The 15,833-nt window shown below is 43.3% G+C and overlaps 1 protein-coding gene across 41 annotated transcripts in view; it reads left to right on the plus strand.

Annotated features, from left to right (window-relative positions):
* Positions 1-15,833, plus strand: part of ZBTB38 (zinc finger and BTB domain containing 38) — an 80,806-nt gene that overhangs the window by 57,589 nt on the left and 7,384 nt on the right. For 10 of the 41 annotated variants that reach the window (XM_057301924.2, XM_055110551.3, XM_057301929.2 and 7 more), the window contains one exon: positions 12,559-12,681. The exons of 13 other annotated variants lie outside the window; for them this stretch is intronic. Coding sequence is in view for 1 of the 28 variants with exons in the window: in XM_055110549.2 (XP_054966524.1) it covers positions 304-306 (3 nt within the window). In the remaining 27 variants the exon portion in view is untranslated. Of the gene's footprint in view, positions 1-206; positions 1,973-3,541; positions 3,943-4,786; positions 4,876-6,259; positions 6,554-12,558; positions 12,682-12,782; positions 15,422-15,833 lie in introns of those variants that run through there. 18 more of the 41 variants (XM_055110553.3, XM_055110554.3, XM_057301934.2 and 15 more) reach the window with 9 other exon arrangements.

The raw sequence follows: 15,833 nt of genomic DNA on the forward strand, positions 1-15,833 counted from the left end.
AACAATCTTGGCTGAGTTCCACAGCCTCTCTAAACCTCACTTTTCTCGTTTATAAAATGAGAAAGATTGCTGTGAGGCCTAAATGGAATGATATAAATGCAGTGTGTAGAACGGTGCAGAGCACACAGCACATATATGCTTGTTAGGTGTTGGGACACAGCTTGGATGACATATGTAGGTGACTTCCTCCTGTCAAATGATGTCACAATGGGGACATTGTTGCATTTGTTAGGAGTATGGGCATGTCACTTTAAAGCAGTTCTCAGACAGGCTGCCCAAAAGGGTCCAGCATAAGCAGGAGACATGGTAAGCTGTTCCTTCATAGTGTAGTCAGAAGTCACAGGCCAGGTCGTGCGGACTATATATCTTGGTAATTTTCAGCAGGATGCAAAAGCACACCTGCCCAGACCCTGTCTCCCAAACCCTGGCTCAGTGTCAGTGATATCATTGATCTCAAATTCTTTTTGTGGTCCCACAGGTGAGTCTGATATGCATAGTTCTGCTGAGAACAACTGTTATAAGTACACATGACCGTGCCTTTTCCATCTACTGTTCGTTGCCTGATGGGGGGCAAGTGCTGGGATGCAGAGCATCTACAGTTTCATGACCCAGCAGCAGGCCACAGACCCAGCACCGTCTCCAGATTAGCTCCTTATGAGAGGAGGAGAGGAGGCCGGGGGAGGGAGCAGACGCCAGAAGGAAGCGACCGGTGAATGCAGGGTGGAAAGCTGCCAGAGTGTGGGAAGGGAAGATGTCACGTGGAAGCTAAGTCCTTTACAAACACCCAGCACCAAGGCCTCACACGACACTGCCATGTCGCCACCTTTACAACTTTTTTAGTATTAAATTTTAAAGAATTTGTTGCCAATTCAGCCCAGGTACTCAAGACAAAGGCCAAATTCCTGGACTTTGAACAAAGCGTGTCGGTAGTGCTTGAAAGATTGCTCTTTTTCTTCCTTTTGGCCAAAATGGTGATAGTAAGCAGTTTTTCAGTGTTCCAGAGCTGTGGTTCAGTGTTTTAACTTGTTTGGGCTGTAATAGCTTTGTGGGCAGCGGATAGCTCTGTTTTATCTTATGCAGCTCAGCTTTAGGCCAGCAATGTCGATTTGTGTGTGGGGTGGGTTCTTTTTCCTTTTTCATGTCAGAACAACCTTCTTGGCTTTTTTTTTTTTTTATGACCACCCATTAGCATAGGTGGGAAATAGCAGGGCAGTTCAGGTTGACCTGACACTGAGTCTGGAAAGCTCGGTAACAGTGCCAGGTATGATAGGCTCTATAAAGCTTAGTTTTGGGTGCTTTCTGTTTTTCATTCATTCAGTAAAGGTTTATTAACAATTATTATGTGGCAGTTGCAGGGCTGAATGCTAGGAAAACTGGTCAACAGTCTCAGCCCTCATATAATTTTTACTCTGTAGTAAAGGCACAGACTTGTCAAGTAACTTTTAATTACAATCATAATAAGTACTATGAAGGAAAAGTATGCTAAAAAATATATAACAGAGGCACCAGATGGGAGGAGAGAAGTGGGTGGTGGATGGAGGTGAGGGTGGGCTGCTGCCCAGGCTAGAAGGACATTCCAGGCTGCAGAAGCAGCATGCGCAAACACCCTGGGCTGGGAAGGCCCCAGGCACACTCAAGGAACAGAAGGGTGGCTAGTGTGGGTTAGAATGGCAGGAAAGGAGGTCAGATCACAGGGGACCTTAGAAGCCTTGGTAAAGCAGCTGAGATTTGGATTCAGGGTGTTGACAAGCCCTGCTGACCAGTCTCCACTCTGTATTGGCCAGGAGACTCTTGCCTCCAGCATGGAGGAGGCTCACACCAGAAGCCAGCTCTGCCCTTGGAGACTCTCTTCCCCCAGTGCTCCCCTGAAGCTTCACACTCACCAGTCTCATGCTGCACCCTGACCGGCAGGTCCCTAGCATGAGCCCCATAATCCCTGGGGACTGCATTATCACAGACCTGTAATAAGAAGGTAAACCTACATACTTGTGGTGGGGGAGGGGAGGCAAATGAAAACCCATCTTCCTGAGGCATTTACTTTAGATTAGCGAATCCTGGCTGTGCCAGTGTTTTCTGGGCTGTGGGGCAGACACAGATTAATTACATGTCAGGCGGCACCTGGAAAATGCCTACTGGACAGCTGTTGTACACCTGGCCAGCCATGAAGGATCCCAGGCCCAAGGCCCACCACCCAGCAATGCTCAGATCATCCTGGCAACTGCCACCCGGGATCAAGGGGCTGCATGCCTTAACTGCCATCCTCGGCTGCCCTGCTTGGAGACCTCTCTGGCACATTCCTTGTTCTCTCTGTGATTTCTTGGCATATGACTCAGGCTGGTTGCCCCCAACTGCCCAACCTCTTGAATCCCATTCTGGGTCTTTTCCAGCTGCCAGCTTCTTCCATGGGGATCTTGTATAACAAGCCTGCAGTTTGGACTCACTGCTGGGCCCTTTTGTGCCATATAGAACAGGTCACCTGCTCTGACTTAATTACTGCTGTATGTGCGCACATTCATGTGAGGCAAGTCACTTCTCCAGGCTCAGTTACCACATCTGTACTATGAGCATGTTAATAATACTAGCTTCCATATTGAGCACTAACTGTTAATTCATTGAATCCTGTGAGTACATACTAGTATTTGCATTTTTTTTTTTAGACGGAGTTTTGCTCTGTTGTCGCCCAGGCTGGAGTACAGTGGCACAATCTCAGCTGACTGCAACCTCCACCTCCGGGGTTCAAGCGATTCTCCTGTCTCAGCCTCCCGAGTAGCTGGGATTACAGGCGCCTGCTAATATTTTGTATTTTTAGTAGAGACGGGGTTTCACCATGTTGGTCAGGCTTGTCTCAAACTCCTGACCTCAGATGATCCTCCTGCCTCGGCCTCCCAAAGTGCTGGGATTACAGGCGTGAGCCAAGGCGCCCGGCCAGTATTTCCATTTTTTATGTGCCGGCCTCCACAGGATTGTGGAGGTGATTAAATTAATTAATATGCAAAGTGCTTTGCAATTTGAAATGTATCTGATAAAAGCAATTTTATTCAATATTGGGGAATTCAGACAGATGAAAATTGTAATTGGCAATATTTATGGTGACCATCCTCATGTAATGTTGATTTATAAACATATATCTTTTTATAGTATAGATTGTTCATTTTGTAAATGAATACTGAGGGCCTGTTCTGTGTCAGGCACTGTTCCAGGTGCTTAAGATATGTCAGTGAAGAAAATCAAAGATTGGTACTCTTATGGGGCTTACATTTTTGCAAGCAGACAGACAATAAGTAAGTCCATTTTGTATGTAGTATATTGGAATGTTGAGTGCCGTGGAAAAGTCAAAAAGCAGAGCAGGGCAAGGGGGATCGTGAGTGCAGGGGAAGGCGGCAGGTTGCCTTTTGGGGGATCGTGAGTGCAGGGGACAGAGGCATATTGCTTTTTGCGGGGATTGTGAGTGCAGGGGACGGCGACAGGTTGCCTTTTGGGGGATCGTGAGTGCAGGGGATGGCGGCAGGTTGCCTTTTGGGGGATCGTGAGTGCAGGGGACAGAGGCATATTGCTTTTTGCGGGGATTGTGAGTGCAGGGGACGGCGGCAGGTTGCCTTTTGGGGGATCGTGAGTGCAGCAGGGGATGGCGGCAGGTTGCCTTTTGGGGGATCGTGAGTGGAGGGAACGGTGGCAGCTTGCTTTTTTGGGGATCGTGAGTGCAGGAGACAGCAGCAGGTTGCTTTTTTTAGTCGGGGTGCGCCTGGTTTGTGTTTCAAATGCATGGTCATGTCACTTACTCGCCAGACATTTACTGCGTGCTCCCGCCATGTGCTGCGGCCTGGAGATACAGCAGTGAACAGTGAGCAGCCTAGAGAAGCAGCTCCTCCTGGAGCTTACTTTCTGGCGGGCAGAGTGGACAGTAAACAAGCAGGCAACGACAGGTGATAATTGCAGGTTGAGGTAAGCAGTATGAAGAAATAAACAAGGTGATGTGAGGGCAAACCAAAGGGGCAGCAGATAGAGAGATGGGGTGGCCTCTCTGAGGAGACATTTGAGCTGGGCCTGAAGCACGAGTCTGAGCCAGCCATGGGCAGTGCCGGAACTGTGTGCATCAAAGGCCACAGGGCCAGAAGAGACTGGGCAGGTAGAGTCAGCCCAGGGAGCCTGTGTGCCTGAGCAAAGGCAGCGCAAGGAGTGCAGTGGGAGGGAACGAGTGAGTCTGGAGAGTGGACAGCACAGGGCCTTGCTGGGCACTGGGAAGGGTCTGATTTTATCCTAAGATCAGGGGAAGTCCGCTGAAGGGCTTTGAGCAGGGCTTGACTTGATCTCATTTGTGGGTTTGTTTTTTCGTTTTTTGTTTTGTTTTGTTTTGTTTTGTTGAGACAGAGTTTCGCTCTTGTCACCCAGGCTGGAGTGCAATGGCGTGATCTTGGCTCACTGCAACCTCTGCCTCCTGGGTTCAAGTGATTCTCCTGCCTCAGCCTCCCGAGTAGGTGGGATTATAGGCATGCGCTACCACACCCGGCTAATTTTTTTTGTACTTAGTAGAGACGGGGTTTTGCCATGTTGGTCAGGGTGGCCTTGAGCTCCTGACCTCAGGTGATCCACCTGCCTCAGCCTCCCAGAGTGCTGGGATTACAGGCATGAGCCACCACGCCCGGCCTCATTTGTAGTTTTTAAAGATCACCCTACATACTGGATGAAGGATAAGCCGCATGAGCAGTTCTCTCCATAGCCACCAACTAGGCAGATGCAGTCAGTTCTCAAGCTAATTTCAGCTGACATTTCTTGAACCCCCTGCCAGGTGCCATGGACCACACTTGGTGCTTTTCAGGCGCATCATCTCATTCACTCTTCACTGCCCAGTTTCTGATTTATCCAGGAAGTACCAATGTAAGCTGTGATTCACTGTCTTGCAGGAGAACCCAGAAACCCAGGGTGCAGAGGGGCAGGGAGTGGGGAGCGGCAGTGCAGTGGGGGAGGTGGATTTAGATTTAACACCAGAGCAGCAGCTGGTGCCTCGTCCATTTTAGGACAACTCATTCTTGTGATTAGCTGGAGGTTCACTCTTGTTCAGAAGCCAGAATGTAAACGGCTCTTCCCTGTGCCGTCCCCCAGAGGTAGCAATCAACTGAGAGGTACAGAGCCACATTCCATTCAATCAGCCAGCCCTTTGGGTTCACAAGGAAATGACGGTTGGCTTTTGAAACCAATTCTTGATAAGCTCACCCCTAAAATGAAAATTTTCAGGGGACAGGAACTCTGTCCTGGGGAACTCTGGGACACATCATTCCCCACAGCATTCAGATTAAAAATACCTTCTATTAATACATTTTGGGGCCAGGCACGGTGGCTCACACCTGTAATCCCAACACTTTGGGAGGCCGAGGCAGGAGGATCATCTGAGGTCAGGAGCTTGAGACCAGCCTGACCAACATGGTGAAACCCCGTCTCTACTAAAAATACAAAAATTAGCCGGGCGTGGTGGCAGGTGCCTGTAATCCCAGCTACTCGGGAGGCTGAGGCAGGAGAATCGCTTGAACCCAGGATGTGGAGATTGCAGTAAGCCGAGATTGTGCCATTGCACTCCAGCCTGGGGGACAAGAGCGAGACTTCGTTTCAAAAAAAAAAAAAAAAAATATATATATATATATATATATTATATATATATATATATATATATTTGGGGGGGACTCTGAGTGTCAGTGGAATTTGGGTAAAACAAGAAATAGAGACACGGCACTCAAAAGGCTTCAGAGAGATTCTCTAAGCCTGTTTGCCAGATTTCTTAAGCAAGCAGGTGCCCAGGCAAGCTTGATCCTGAGATGAACCCAAGGCGCACGAGCTACCCTGAAACACTGCTGCATTTCAAAAAGAAAAAAGAAACCCAGGACCTTTTCCCCCTTTCATCTTTCCAAACAAGCAACCTAAAATATTTAACTGGGCCCATTGCATCATTCATGAATCTGATAGTACTCGTTCTCACAATCCTATGTGCACGCAACTGCAAGTCCAGGGCCCTAATGTTTACCTTTTCCAGATAATAGGTGAGGTTGTCCAAGCTGGCCTCCCTCTCTGCTGAGTGCACTCCAGCAGCTTCCCGATGTTGGCCTTTAGAACAGCCTGAATTTCAGTTAAAAAATAAGCTTCCCCTGTCACACGATGCCTTCTTGAATCTGATAGCTTAAGTGCAGTAAAATCTGATAAATGTAGCTTTTCTGTGCCCGTTTCAGGCCACATTTAGAAGGCAACATCAACAGGATTTTCCTTTTCCTAGACACAGCTCAACTCCATAAAGGACTTCTGTTTTGTAATCTGTTTTCGAGATCTGATGCGTGTGTTTCTAACACCCCGTCACGTGAGGAGGTCTGACGTAGTCACCCAACATGACTTTGAGAAAATATACTGCAAAGATGTGTGTGGGATGGTACAGCCAGCTCACTGAAGCAAAATATCCTTTGTCGGAAAACTTTCCGCAGGGAATAACAGACCTGCGCAGTAGATTTCACTTTGATATGGCCCCTGTGCTGGCCCAGTATGGACTGCAGGTTTGACTTTTGCAGGATTCCAGGTCAGTATCCTAATACAGTGCGTTCTTTTTTTAGTTAGGTTTTATTTCTATGTTTCTTTTTATAGAAGACAACTTGCCGTAGAGGGAGGAGAAAGTTGCTCTGTCGATTCTGTTGTTATTATGTACGTTAGGAGCTGCGTGGCCAAGGGCTGGCAAGAGGGCTCTTGGCCTTTTCCTCTGATTAGAAGATTTAAAAAAATGGGGTTCAGTCTGGCCCTGGAGAGTGGCTTTGAGTAAGTGACTTGTAGTTCTCACTAAGAATGTGGACTGAAAAGGTTTACTTAACTCTCCTCTCTGTAATGTCTTAGAGCTTTACTAATAAAGATATACCAGATTTTACTAACAAGCCCTATAAAGATCTGCATAATAGATGCATTAGTTAACAATGTAAAGAGATTTTTCAAGATTCGTTTTGCATTGTAAGAATTAGAGTTTATATGGAAACTATCATTTTAAGTTTTCTTCTGTGCATTTCAGTAAGATCGCCTTAACTAATTGAAGGGAGAGAAGATTTAATTAAGCTGGAAATACTGGGAAGTAGTTAAAGTCAGATTATTGCCAAGAATTGTTTCCCTTATTTTCAAATTCATTCCCAGAATGAGTGAACCAATACTTAAAAGCAATATCCAGGATAGATTACTGTGATCAAGCTAAACTTTGAGACTTGGAAGGCAAGGATGCAAGCAATGATAGATTGATTGTATAAACAAATTGTAGGTAGCAACCTCAAAGAACAATTTTCACCTGTGTATAGTGTGGACCGGACTGTTGGTCCACCTGGTTTTTCAGCCATGTTCAAACTCAAGAAATAGTCATTGCCTCAAACTTGGAAAATTAAGGACAGGTATGGAGAGTGTGCATATCTGCATGACTGTGGGTGTGTCTATGTTTCTGTATTCCTTGGTCTCCATCTGTTTCCTGAGGATTTCTGCTTTGTGTTTCATCACATTTTTATTCACTGTCTCTTTAGTCCTTTTAGGCTTATATATATTTATTTTATTGAGTAAAATAATTTTTAAATAATTTCTTAGAAAAATTATTTAATTAAGATTTTTAATTAAAATTGTTTTGACTTTGTTTTTTTTTTTTTTTTTTTTTTTTTTTTTTTTGGTTAGCACAGCAGTTCTCAAACTTTTTGGTCCCTAGACTCCCTTACACTCTTACAATCATTGGGTATGCAAAGAGCTTTTGTTTATCTGAGTTCTTTCTGTCAATATTTACCATAGTCAACGTTTTAAATGAGAATGTAAAGAACTATTAGATTGATGCAAAAGTAATTGCAGTTTTTGCCACTACTTTTAATTGCACCTACCTAATATTTATTAACTGATGGAAAATGACTGTGATAAATCCAACTGAATAATAAAATAACATTTTATTAAAAGTAACTATTTTTTAAAACAAAAAAAATAGTGAGAGGACTAGTACTGTTTTACATGTTTGCAAATATTTTAAAGTCTGGCTTGATAGAAAGACAGCTAGATTTTCATCTCTGCTCCTGCCTTCAGCCATGGTATGCTGTTTTAGTTGAAGTATATAAAGCAAATCCAGCTTCTCACAAATAGGTAGTTGGAAAGGGAAGGAATTTTTTAATAGCCTTTTCAGCTAATTATGGATATTCTTTGATACTATACCAAAACTTGACAAGTGATAATCTCCTAAAAGTGTGTTTTTATTAGTAAATCTTTAAGAGATTGCAGAGAGAACTGTGAAGCAATCCTACATTCTTAGAACTCGAAGGCACTTTCTCAAGGCCGCTCTCTAGGGCCAGTTCCCCTCTGCTCACTCTCAACATCACCAACAACAGATTGTCATGCCTACAGGTGCAGGGAGTACAAAGATGAATCAGATTGTCCCTGTACTCAAGGAGCTCATAGGGAAGATATAAATGTGAACAAATGCATGATACCGTACATTGTAATGATGGGAAACCAAAAACTAGAAATTCCAGAGGAGCAAGGCTATGCAGATAAGACATCAACTGAGACAAGAACAAATGAGGATTGCCAGGTAGGGGAACTAGGGACTGGGAGAGAAGGATAATCTTAAGAGGAAAAACAGTTTCTCTCCTAAGGCTTTATTCAGGCAGAATGTAGAAGTCTTCCAAAGTTATAAGAAAAGGGACCTATGACGAGGGAGAGTGTGTGCTGTGTGTGCACTGGGGGGGCGGGGGGCGTATGGTTGTAGGGAGTGGGGAGGCTAGGATGGAGAAGGGGACTTCTGCTTTTTACCTTAATGCATATCTGTGCTGTTTCAGTCTTTGACCATGAGCATAGATTCATTTTCTTTTTCTAAACCTAGGAAATTCTAAAAAGCAAGTGAAGAAAGTTCATTTCAGTCATCAAAAGTATCTAAAGTGCCTCTGTTTACATTATATGTATGTGTTTTTATTATATAAGGCTGAAGCATAGCAGGAGACAAAAACAGAAAATTCCAAATATGCTAATTTACTAGAATTTCCCAGTGGCATTTATATAAAGTCTAATTATAAAATATGTTTATCAGATATTTATATAATTCTTAAAAGTACTTTACATATTCGTACAATATACTTTATGTAAATAAACACAAATGTCCTTATAAGTATAATATATAATTTTATATTTAATTTATATAGGCTGGCTGTGGTGGCTCAGGCCTGTAATCCAAGCACTTTGGGAGGCCAAGGTGGGAGGATCACTTGAGCCCAGGATTTGAGACCAGCCTGGGCAACATAGTGGGACCCCGTCTCTAACAAAAAATTTAGAAATTATCCAAGGATGGTGGCACACGTCTGTTGTCCCAGCTACTGTTGGGGGATGGGGGAAAGCTGAGGTGGAAGGATCACTCAAACCCAGGAGTTCAAGGCTGTGATGAGCCATGACAGCACCACTGCTGTCCGACAGCACTCCAGCCTGGGTGGCAGAGCAAGACCCTGTCTCAAAGAAGAAAAAAGATAATAAAAGTAAAATAATTTATATAGAGATTTGTTTATATATAAAATGCTGGATGACCATTCATCCTGATTTTTTAAGGTATAATCCCAATGTATACCTATTTCCCTGGCATTAGTCGTACCTCCTTTCTCTCTCAAGTGTCCTGTTTTGGATGCTGAATTATATGTTCATCCTATTTCTACATCTGTGCATATAAAATGTATTTAAGTATAATATATGTCAGCATATTTATATATTCATGCTTGTATTTGCGCATACATGTGGCTATATACACATGTGTAATATGCATTTTAAAAATATATTTTAGGCCGGGCACAGTGGCTCACGCCTGTAATCCCAGCACTTTGGGAGGCCGAGGTGGGCAGATTACAAGGTCAGGAGTTCAAGATCAGCCTGGCCAACATGGTGAAACCCCGTCTCTACTAAAAATACAAAAATTAGCCAGGCACGGTGGCACACACCTGTAATCCCAGCTACTTGGGAGGCTGAGGCAGAAGAATTGCTTGAACCCTGGAGGCGGAGGTTGCAGTGAGCCAAGATCGCACCACTGCACTCCAGCCTGGGCAACAGAGTAAGACTGCCTCAAAAAAAAAAAAAAAACTAAAATAAAAATATATTTTAAAAGCTATTCCAGCTAAAATGCAAACTCAGGAAAATAATGACATTAAAGTCAGATGGCCAGTTATCCAATTACAAATTACTTTATGTTTTTAAAAATATTGACTCATCTACAATTTTATGTCTAGAATATTTTTGTTAGCTTTTTTATGCTTATCTATTCCATCTCAGTGAATTTATTGCACAAAACTTGCTTTTTAGAAAATATTTTAGAAAGTTACATGTAAATTAAACCTCATCTTCTTTCTAACTTATATTTCTTTTTCTGAAATCTATTGGGGGCTTTCCATTGGCAGGAGCTCCTAAGACTTCTGTTTTAAGTTACTCTTTATGAAGAAATGTAGTGGAGGAGGTTGCTTTAAAGTAACTTTAAAGTCAACGAATACTGTTTTTGGTGAAAATGACTGTCCCCCTCCCACATGAGCTCTTTTAAAGTCTAAATTTTCATCCTGGGGATATCCTTCAAGTAAGTATGTCTAAGATCTGTGTGTCCAATGTTATTTTACTTACTGTTCTTATCAGTTACACAAACTGAACCTGCTGAAGAGGCCAGGCAGGCCACATTACTGAGAGAAGCTGCCTGGTGATAAATCCTTGGGCAGGCAGTGTGTGTGTGTTGGGGACACAGCCACTTGGCACCAGTCCTTTTTGCCAGGCAGGCTACAACCCCAGTGTTGCCTGGTCTTCCTATTTTTCAAAAAAAGCTATATTGATTTTTTTGTGTGTGACTGAGTCTTGCTCTGTTGCCTAGGCTGGAATGCAGTGGCGTGATCTCGGCTCACTGCAACCTCCGCCTCCCAGGTTCAAGCGATTCTCCTTCCTCAGCCTCCCGAGTAGCTGGGACTACAGGCACTCACCACCATGCCTGTCTAATTTTTGTATTTTTAATAGAGATGGAGTTTCACCATGTTGGCCAGGCTAGTCTTGAACTCCTGACCTCAAGTGATCCACCCACCTTGGCCTCCCAAAGTGCTGGGATTACAGGCATGAGCCACCGCGCCCAGCCAGCTATCTTGATTTTTATGTTAGAGTTTTTCAACATGGTTAACTAAGATTTTCAAAAACATAGTTTTAAAAATCACATGGGTCAAACAAAACCTGTGGGGACCGGATTTGCTGCATGGCTTACAGTGGGCCTCCTTTGGTCTGCAGATTTAGAACTCATTTCCTTGTTGCACTTTGGACCTGTGAAATAGCTTTTAGCCGTAGCACTTTCTGAGATCATCCAATGAGCTGGATAACTGTGCTCTAAAGACAGTTGTGACGATACTTGGTGGTTTTGGGAGCGGGCACTGTTAAGATTGGAGAGGTGGATACTAGAGTCTTAACTTTAAATTGCTTCTCCAACAAGTTTCACTGCTTTTTTTCAAGTTCCGTTTGCAGATTTGGACTCTTTGTTTTAAGCAGTTGCATTGACTCCTGGATTATAAACTTCTTGAGGGCATGAAACTCTGACTCTGTCTCTTTCTGCCTGAAGTTCCCTTTTCTCCTCTTGTCCATATCTGCAGCACTCAATTCCAGCAGCAGGATCCAGTACATACCACGTCCTTCTGCCTCCCTTACTCTCTGTTGAACTCCCATACCTTTTCCCTGCATGCCTGATCCTGGATGTTCCCTGGGTATCTTTGTTTTGCAGTGTTTCATGAGCACATCTTAGTTCCCCTGCCACCCTGCAAACCTTTGAGTGTAGAATTTTTGTTTCTCTTATGGCACTGAGTTTTAGTGTCAGCCCTTAGAACGGTTCTGGCTGGTTGATTAAAAACTACCTGAAATAAGGTGCTCCTCTGGAACAAGGTGGGAAGGAGACTTTCCAATGTTTACTTTGTGTGCTTTTTCAATTTGATAATTATATGTATGTATGTATTATTCACAAGAGAAATTAAGGTATAAAAATACATATGGATTCCAGGGTCTCACTCCAGCTGTTCTAAACCAGAATCTCTATAGGAGCAGGGGAGGTGGAATCTGTAAAGCTGTACTATCTGAATACCTCCCAGGTGATTTTGATGCCTGATCAGGTTTAGGAACCAATGTCTCAAAGCACATAATAGGTATTCAGTAAGCATTCGTTCAAAGGAGGGATGAACGCTTGTCTTTCTTTTTTCTTTTTCTTTTTCTTTTATTTATTTATTTTTTTTGAGATGGAGTCTCGCTCGGTTGCCCAGGCTGGAGTGCAGTGGCGCAATCTTGGCTCACTGCAATCTCTGCCTCCTGGGTTCAAGCAATTCTTCTGCCTCAGCCTCCCGAGTAGCTGGGACTACAGGCACACGCCACTATGCCCAGCTGATTGAACGCATGTCTTTCTATAGCACTTAGCTGATGCCTTCTGCCTAGCAATTGTTCAATAAATATTTGTTAAGAGAATTAAATTTTGAATTCAGATGCCATCACCACCTCCAACACCCCATCCCACTTTCTTTCTTTTTTTTTTTTCTTTTTTCTTCTTTTGAGACGGAGTTTCGCTCTTGTTGCCCAGGCTGGAGTACAATGGCGCAATCTTGGCTCACCACAACCTCCGCCTCCCGGGTTCAAGCAGTTCTCCTCTCTCAGCCTCCCGAGTAGCTGGGATTACAGGTATGTGCCACCATGCCCGGCTAATTTTGTATTTTGAGAAGAGACGGGGTTTCACCACGTTGGTGAGGCTGGTCATGAACTCCCAACCTCAGGTGATCCACCTGCCTCGGCCTCCCAAAGTGCTGGGATTACAGGCATGAGCCACCACGCCTGGCCCACCCCATCCCACTTTATTAGCTGGGAAGTGGAGTCATCTGTTCTTCCCCAGGCTCTCACTCTGTCTGGGGTGGATAGCTACTTTTTACCTGGACCACTGTGATGGCCTATTGGTCTCCTGCCTGCAGCCTGCCTCCCTCTGAGCCTTTCAGCATACTGCAGGCTGCGTGATTTTTTTTAAAAAAAGCTCAAATTTCATTATAACTCTCAATGGTTCCCTATTCCCTGCAATATAAAATTTAACTGTAGGGAGTCCTTTAGGGCCCTTTATGATCTGGTCTGACCCTTCTTTCCCAAGCTCTCTCATTCAACAGATACATGCTGAGGCCTGCCGTGTGCCTGGCCCCACATAGACGCTGTCGACTGGGCTGCACACACTACTCCTGCTACCACTCAGACTCCCTCATTAGTCCCTGAGAACAGTACCCACTTTGATCATTTTTAATTTTTTTTTTTTTTTTTGCCTATAGTGTTCCTTCTGCTTACAGCATCCTTCCTATACCCCTGTTTTACTTATTTATGGAAGTAATCCAGGGCCTCTGTAAATAATTGTACTTACTCTTCTAACATTTTATACTTATCTCCAGTATATGGCCTGCCATCATGGATTCCAATGATTAGTTGACAGTTCTCTTTCTTCCCCTAGACTGTGGGCTCCTTGAGAGCACAGACTTGCCTTCCTCCTGTTCATATCTCCAGTATAACTCTAGCACCCAAGTACTGTGTCTGACCATATTAACATATTTGCTGGATAAAGTTGTTAAAAGGTGTGTCAAGAAGGCAAATCAAGGTGCTACTTAGTAACTATGATTTTTAAAGGCTTTCTGACACACAAAGGTAGATATCCCCTCTGAAAAATGTCATGCTTGGATTTTGCAAAGTTATGACAATATTTTAATGACATATATAATGATATTTATTGTATATGTTGTTCTGTTAAGTATGACTACGATATTATTCCATGTTAAGAGTTGGCCTTTTGCTAACCATCCTAGTTGAATAATCTGAGAGAAGAATCAGAACCCCACAGAAGTGGTTGGGGCTTGTTATATTATAAATCTGAGTCAGGACACCCTAGAGTGTTCATTAGCCTGATTTGAAATGCCGTATTCCCCAAATGGAAGCAGAGCCTAAAGGGAGGTTCAGGATGCTGTGAAGCAGAATGTTTTGGAAGAAGCAGTAGTTTTGAACTGGAAAGACAAAATAGATGATGTCAGCATAGACCTAAGCCACCTTTTTGAATCATATAGCATGTGTTTTGTCAGATCTGAAGCTATCTAGTCAGGCTGATAAAGAATTAAAATAACATGTGGGCTTCCAAGAAGCCAAACATGATAAAAATATATGAGTCAGGGGAGAAAGGAGATCCTACAGGGGCCCAGAGCCGAGAGACTTGAAAGAAGGCAAAAGAAACATCAGCAAAGTATGCTATTGATCTGTGACCCAGTGAAGGACAGACTCCTTCACTCCGGGGTCATCCTTTCTCCCTTCAGGGGCAAAGAGGAAGTCATAAGATTCCATTTCATTTCATTCTAGTTTTATTTGTAGAAATAATCCCCCATACTTATAGAAAAGATTCATGGAAGATTACAGTTAAAGGCAGGGTAAACAAGAGCAGAAGAACTAATGTTAAATAAAGAAAATGAAACAATAGGCACACCAGAAACCCAGGCCAAGAATAGCTACAACAATTGATGATAAAAGTTAGTTCTGAGCTTCTTTGTCTTGAGAATTAAAACAGAAACATGGTGAATATAGTGTTCTCATTATCTGAATTGAAGAATTTGTTAGTAGAAAGGTACTTTTTTCCTATGACTGGATACAATAAAAGAATTTATCAAATGGATCCTTGTATAAAGGACACTAAATAACATAATAGTCACAGCTTATAATAGCAGCTTTACAAAAAGGTAAAGAGAGGTTCTTTGTGTGGCCATCTGGTCCATCCAACTAAATAAATGCCATGAGCTAAATGTTATACTTTACTGCTAGGAAAACATTGCCACTGAGAGTTAAAGAAGTATCATCAAACTGTAAGGCTTTCTGCAGACGTCTCTTAATACAGAATAGCACAGAGAGACTGGATGAATCTCTGGTTAGTATGTTCTGTAGACCAGAGGATTTTTTTGTGTGTGTGTTTTGTTTGTTTGTTTTGCTTTACTTTTAACTGCATGTGGTGATCTATTAGTGGGGAGTGAAATTAGTGAGTTGCTGTAAGCATTCTTTAAAAGAAAAGGCTGGGTGCAGTGGCTCACACCTGTAATCCCAGCACTTTGGGAGGCTGAGGCGGGCAGATCACGAGGTCAAGAGATCGAGACCATCCTGGCCAACATGGTGAAACCCCGTCTCTACTAAAAATACAAAAATTAGCTGGGCGTGGTGGCATGCACCTGTAGTCCCAGCTACTCGGGAGGCTGAGGCAGGAGGGTCGCTTGAACCCTGGAGCCGGAGGTTGCAGTGAGCTGAGATCGTGCCATTGCACTCCAGCCTGGTGACAGAGCGAGACTCAATCTCAAAAAAAAAAAAGAAAAAGAAAGAAAAGAAAAATACTAGAGCAGAACAGAATGCATCACACCTAGTAAGGGTGAGTGTTAATTTCATTTGTGTCTTAGGTCACTATGTACTGTGTATCTCTTACTGTGGGAAGTATGAAAGCTGCTGCTTTTCACTGCCCCTCACTATAATATCAGTTAGTAAGCTTTAGCACACCAGACTCATGGAATAGGACTTATATAGAGAATAAAGCAAATACAGAGAAGAATGGAGATGGGATCCTCAGACCAGAAAAAGAGCCACTGTGCCTTGAAGTTGTGCTAATTCAGGAATGTATGACTAGATTCATTCTTGTCCGTTCTTGTCAAAGGACTTAGAAATGTCCTTTCCTGGTTTTACATTTTGTCTCCTTTTTAGTTGCCTTCAGTACCTGACAGTTCTTTTTGAAAACCCTAGTCTACTTTGTCTCTACTAAAGGGGAAACTAGAAAAGGAACCTGATGA

The sequence above is a fragment of the Pan paniscus genome, chromosome 2 (assembly GCF_029289425.2).
Source record: "Pan paniscus chromosome 2, NHGRI_mPanPan1-v2.0_pri, whole genome shotgun sequence".
NCBI lineage: Eukaryota > Metazoa > Chordata > Mammalia > Primates > Hominidae > Pan > Pan paniscus.